Source organism: Neofelis nebulosa, chromosome 3, assembly GCF_028018385.1.
Source record: "Neofelis nebulosa isolate mNeoNeb1 chromosome 3, mNeoNeb1.pri, whole genome shotgun sequence".
Classification (NCBI taxonomy): Eukaryota; Metazoa; Chordata; class Mammalia; order Carnivora; family Felidae; genus Neofelis; species Neofelis nebulosa.
The window spans coordinates 88,424,349-88,430,634 of record NC_080784.1 but is presented as its reverse complement, the minus strand read 5'-3'; the positions used below and the strand labels follow the sequence as shown (position 1 = coordinate 88,430,634).

The 6,286-nt window shown below is 45.8% G+C and overlaps 1 protein-coding gene across 5 annotated transcripts in view; it reads left to right on the top strand.

Moving 5' to 3' along the window:
• The first annotated feature begins 337 nt into the window (after window positions 1-337).
• The window catches only part of NOCT (nocturnin), a 28,601-nt gene continuing 22,652 nt past the window's right edge, over window positions 338-6,286 (top strand). For 2 of the 5 annotated variants that reach the window (XM_058721366.1, XM_058721364.1), the window contains exon 1: window positions 675-773. Coding sequence is in view for 1 of the 5 variants with exons in the window: in XM_058721360.1 (XP_058577343.1) it covers window positions 584-773 (190 nt within the window). In the remaining 4 variants the exon portion in view is untranslated. Of the gene's footprint in view, window positions 774-6,286 lie in introns of all 5 variants that reach the window. The other 3 variants (XM_058721360.1, XM_058721361.1, XM_058721363.1) reach the window with 3 other exon arrangements.

Below are 6,286 nucleotides of genomic sequence, written 5' to 3'. Positions count from 1 at the left end.
CACGCACATACAGATGCTGTCTTCCACCTGGACACACACGTGTCCCTGGGGCCACAGCCCTGAACTGTCTCGGGATCCTCCGCCTGTGGGCGCTTCCATTCCAGCCAACGGAAGGGGAGGCTCATTCCTTTAAAACACTCTAACAGATACTTGTTACTTTAGATCTTCCACAGCCTCCGCCCTACGAAGAGCTTAAGATCCCCTTCCTTTCAAAATACTATTATTCCGAGTCAGGGAGCCGCAGCCTGGTCGCGCCAGGGTCCGGTCCCATGGATCCCCCCCTCCTGGTCCCGTTTGGTCGCGCCCGCTTTGTCAGCGCGCTGCGCTAGCCGGTTACCCTCCAGCTCTCGCCGGCCGGCGGCAGACCGAGCTGCTGCTCCCTGAGCTGCCGAAGCTCCCGCGTCTCCCTCTCGGGCTGGTCTGCTCAGCACTGCCCTCAGGCCTGGGCTGGGCGACTAGGAGCCTGGGAGCATCCGCTCAGAAGGTCCCCGAGAGTCTGCTCGTTTCGCCCGCCTCGGCCTCGGCCAGGCTCCGCTCCTCCCGCGCGCGAGGGGCCTCGGCGGTTGTGGCGGCGGCGCCCGGCATGTATCAGAGCCCGCGGCGGCTCTGCTCCGCCCTGCTGCAGAGGGACGCGTCCGGCCTGCGCCGCCTGCCCACCCCCGGGCTGCGCCGCCAGTCGCCTCCGCCGGCGGCCGCCCCCCGGCCCGCGTCCCCCCGGCTCCTGGCGGCGGCCTCAGCGGCCTCGGGCGCCGCGAGGTCGTGTTCCCGAACAGGTGAGTGCGCGGTACCGGGCGGAGAACCCCGCGGCTGCCGACCCGCGGCCGCCTACTGGGGACGGCGCGGAATGAATGGGAAGCCCGGGGCTGCCAGGGTGTGGGGATCTGGCGAGGAAGCCGGCCCTCCTCTCCCCGAACAGACGACTCTGCCCGTTTTCCGCTTTCCCCTTGCCCTGCCTATCCTGGGGTTTGCGTCCAGCAAGAACTGGAACACCTTTCTGGGTCCCGTTTGATCCTTGGATGCGGTGCCTTTGGTATTTCTCGCTCTTAACGCTATATCTGCCCCTTCCAAGGCCGCAAATTAACTTGTGTCTGTTTTACTTCCCATTGCGCTAATTAAGCAAATTTTGTGCAAAAAAAAAGCCATCGAAAGTGGTATTTTTTGATCATGGAGCTTGCATGATTTAGATGTTATGAATTTCTTTAAAGTTATGCTGACTACATTATAACACACATTGACTGGTTTTACATTTACGTATTTGGATTTTTCCGGAGTCTTCCACTCTTACTACTTAGGTCAATCTGTGTGTACTGTATACCTGGGTTAAGATCTTGTAAAGGCGATGCCTTCGTTTGTCAAGAACCAGTGTGATACATCACATACATACCCTGGACTTTACCTTTTTTGCCACCTCCGTTTCTGCCTGAGGACACATTGCTGAGGCTAAAAATTACCTACAAAGTAATGATACTGTTTTAAATAAGAATGAAGGTTCTCTTTCAAATCTGGCAATTACTACATCACACTAAAAAGTGTATCTTGGCCATGCTCAAGTTAGGTTATTGCTGTTTAAGACCTTTGTATAGCCATCCTAGGTTATAAATACATTTTCCTCAGAAAGTTTTGGATTGATTTAAGAACTGATCAGTAGAAAAAACATGTTTAATGGGACTTTCTTTTATTTTTTTTTTTTATTATTTTTTTTTTTATTTATTTTTGGGACAGAGAGAGACAGAGCATGAACGGGGGAGGGGCAGAGAGAGAGGGAGACACAGAATCGGAAACAGGCTCCAGGCTCCGAGCCATCGGCCCAGAGCCCGACGCGGGGCTCGAACTCACGGACCGCGAGATCGTGACCTGGCTGAAGTCGGCCGCTTAACCGACTGCGCCACCCAGGCACCCCGGGACTTTCTTTTATTAATGAAAGTGATAATCTAAAATCTAAACGTGATTGAAGCCAAGACTTTAAACTCTTCGGGGTTCCTGGGTGGCTCTGTAGGTTAAGCCTCCGACTTCAGTTCAGGTCATGCATGATCTGTTCTTGAGTTCCAGCCCTGCTTGGGACTCTTCTGACAGCTAGGAGCCAGGAGCCTGCTTGGGAGTCTGTCTCCCTCTCTCTGCCCATCCCCCACTTGCACTCTGTCTCTCTCAAAAAACAAATAAACATTAAAAAAAAAAAGACTTTAAACTCTTCTCAGATTATTAGCAGATGTTTAGGCTGAGATGTACCTTTAAAATTAGGATGCTAAACTGGTTACTTTAGACTCAACTCCATATTATTCTTTACAAAGGGTGAACTTGATAGTCCTATTCATTTTTTTTGGTTTTTTGTTTTTTGTAGTGTGATGAACATGTCGATTACATGAAATTCACAGGGTTTCTCCCCCCCCCCCCCCCAGCTCTGTAGGAATTTGGCAGGTTGTGTGAAAATAGCTGTTAGGATGGGTGCCACCTAATAACTGTTAGTGTTTTTTCTTGCTGGAAATTTTCAAGAGGAATGTTGTTTGGTTTGAAGAAGAAGAGGTAAAAGAGAAAGCCAGTTAGTGTCTTCTCCAGAACCAGCTCAGATCTCAAAGTCCCTTAGGCAGAGTTTGTCCGTAGTTACATCTTGGGAATACAGATAGCTTGTGTGATACAGATAGCTGTGGTGTTGGCTGAGGAAAAAAGGTCAGGTTAGAGTATTTGGAACATTAGGCTTTTGATACAGGTATTTAATGAACTTTTTAAAAAGTCTCTGAAACCCCCTAGTTTTACAAATAAAGAAACTGAAAGGCTTTAGGATGCTTATGATATCATAGACAGTTACTATAAATCTAGGCAGTTTTCCTTTTTCATGCAGTTTTAGCTTCAGCTACTTGTTAGAGAAGAAATGTGAATACATTCATTTACTCATTGCTGGATCACTCATTCATTCAGGAAGTCTTTGCAGAATGCCTTACACACGCTGTAGGTGCTTTATTACAGGAAGTAAAAGAATGTGAGCCTTAGTCTGCCTTTATAGAGTTTACTGCCTAATAAGAGAGAAGAACTTACAAAAAGAAATAACTGTTGAATGAAATGAAACACCTTTTATTCTCTTACAGTTAGAGGTTTGCTCATGACACAAGGGTGCCAGAGATGGGGAGGTCCCTTTCAGCAAAGGTGATCTTTTTAGCCTTCAAGAAGTAATTGGTATTTGAGCTGGGCCTTGAAGCATGGTTAAGATTGAAATAAATTAAATCATTTTATTTGGGGAAAGGCAGGAACAAAAAGGGAAAAGCATGAAGCATGGAAGCAGCTGGCAGGGTGAGAGAAGAAACCCCCAGTAAAATGTTTTCCAAAGAGCCCCAGAACCAGCATTCAGTGCTTTTAAAAATGGCAGACTAATGGATCCTACTAGAGACCTATTAAAAGAATTGGTTCCACATTACTTAACAGATTCCACATTACTTAACAAGCTAACAATAAGAATAAACCTCCCCATTATTCTTCCATGCCCCAAAGTTTAGACATCTGGCAAGAGAAGTCCTCAGGTAGCTGAAAGCTACTCTTCCCTCCAGAGAGTCTCTTGTCGAGGCTTGGGGGTAGGTGATGAGCCCCAACCCTTGACTCCATTTGATAATTGTTTCCTTCGTAACGTAGGTCCCTTGGCAGTCCATCAGAGGTCACTAGAAAGACGAGTACAGTCATCACATCCTAGGTTATTAGAATTTAAAGGGGAACTTGGAAACAACTTCAGTGTTTTGCTGTCTTTTCTCACACAAGGACAGCACCCCCATAAAGAAGCAGCAATTGCCACGGTTACTGTACTGGATGAAATGCCATCGGGAGTCATCTGTGGGTTTATAAGTGCTGTCTTCCAGATCCCTCCTCCTCAGATAATTAAGAGTTTGGCTGAATGACTGTTCGCCACCCCTGGAACATGTTGCTTTTTTTCTTGGGACAATTTTAAAAGCAAATACCAGCTCATTTCAGGGGGTGGCTTTATTTAGTATGTCCCTTAACTCTGTGAGTAAGCTGTTGATGAGAGAGAAGAAATGGGAAAGCTTGTAATTATCAAGTTCCTACAGAATAAATTGCTTTCCTTGTGGGAGAACTAAGGTATCATTTTCCTGTAGCATTCAGTGCTAATAGTTTAAATAGTGAGCTATTGGGGGTGTTTGAGTTAATAACCATAGCTCCAGAATCACATTCAACACATTTACGTATGAACCTTTGCAAAGCATTTAATCTTGCTTACTGTCTCAACACTGGACTTGACCTAGAAAAAATAAGATAAATTGACATCATTCAGTCCACAAGTTTTATTGAATTGAATACAGTATACTTAAAAGGCCAAATATTGTATCACATGACTAATGGTGTCAGGAATTGAGAAGAAAGAGAAATCAGTGTGGCTGGATTTGTTGGGAAGCAAAGTGCTTTTGAATAGGTGAAAGGAGGGTACATCCCTGGAAGGGAGCACAGTGATGACAGGCAGGGCGAAAAGACCAGATGAGAAGGTGGCAGGTATGGAAGCAGTGATGAATGAATACCATCAGAAAAGATGTACTTCTAGAATCTGGGACAGTTGTTAAAAGACAGATTTCTTGTCTTTTACCTATGTACTTGAATCATTTCCTCCTAGGAGAAGCCTGGTGTGTGTGTGTGTGTGTGTGTGTGTGTGTGTGTGTGTGTGTGTGTGTGTTCATTTTGAGAGAGAGAGGGAGAGAGAGAATATCCCAAGCAGGCTCCACACTGTCAGCACAGAGCTCAAACACATGGGGCTCAAACCCACGAACTGCCAGATCATGACCTGACCCAAAATCAAGAGTCGGACGCTTGGAGGCTTACCTGACTGAGCCACCCAAGCACCCCAAGTTGTATATTTAACAAGTGCCCCAGGTGATTCTTTCTGGAAAACTTGGCGAGTATTTTATAAGCTCCACTCCTCCTTTCAAAAGTATTTATTTCTGGAAAATTTGAGAAACCTGGGAGAGGATTCTGGAGGAGTGTTAAGATCTTTGAACTTGGGCTCCAAGGCAATTTAGGAGGCCTCTGAGTAAGAACATTTACCTGAACAAAAAGCAGGCTTTAAGAAAGGGAAGGAGGGGCGCCTGGGTGGCTCAGTCAGTTAAGTGTCTGACTTTGGCTCAGGTCATGATCTCACAGTTCATGAGTTCGGGCTTGCGTTGGGCTCTGTGCTGACAGCTCAGAGTCTGGAGCCTGCTTCGGATTCTGTGTCTCCCTCTCTCTCTGCACCCCCACCCCCACTCACGCTCTGGCTCTCTCTCTCAAAAAATAAACAAACATTAAAAAAATTTTTTAAAAAAGGAAAGAATTGGTGCATTTAAGAAAATTCAGTGAGGAAAAATTTGAGACTGACATTGTAATGGAAGTGTAGCAGTGTGGATAAATGTAGTATCATGTAGATTTCAATGATGTTTACTAATGAATAAATGAGGCGATTTCCAAATTTTTTTGGAAGGAGGAGGAAGAAAAGAGGAAGTGTCTATATTTTCTTAAATTCTTTTTTTTTTAAGGTTTACTTATTTTTGAGAGAGAGAGAGAGATAGAGTGTGAGTGGGGGAGGGGCAGAGAGAAAGAGACACAGAATCTAAAGCTCCAGGCTCTGAACTATGCTTGACGCAGGCTCGAACTCATGAATGTAAGATCGTGACCTGAGCCAAAGTTGGCCGCTTAACCAATTGAGCCACCTGGGCACCCCTATATTTGCTTAAATTCTTTTTTTTTAATGTTTATTTATATTTGGGAGACAGAGCAGGGGAGGAAAAGAGAGAGGGGGAGACACAGAATCTGAAACAGGCTCCAGGCTCTGAGCTGTCAGCACAGAGCCTGACACGGGACTCAAACCCACGAACTGTGAGATCATGACCTGAGCTGAAGTTAGTCACTCAACCGACTGAGCCACCCAGGCGCCCCATTTGCTTAAATTCTAATCAGGATTTATATACTTGAAAATGGTTATCATACTTGAATAAATACTGAGAAATTCAAGGATAATGTGCATGGGTGTTTGGCTCTGTACTAAACTCAATTGGGGGTGCCTGGGTGGCTCAGTCGGTTAAGCGTCCGACTTCAACTCAGGTCACGATCTTGCGGTCCGTGAGTTCGAGCCCCACTTCGGGCTCTGTGCTGATGGCTCGAAGCCTGGAGCCTGCTTCAGATTCTGTGTCTTCCTCTTTCTCTGCCCCTCCCCCGTTCATGCTCTGTCTCTCTCTGTCTCAAAAATAAATAAACGTTAAAAAAAAATTAAAAAAAAAATAAACTCAATTGTACTTTCATGAAAAGCAGCCAAAATATTTTGAAT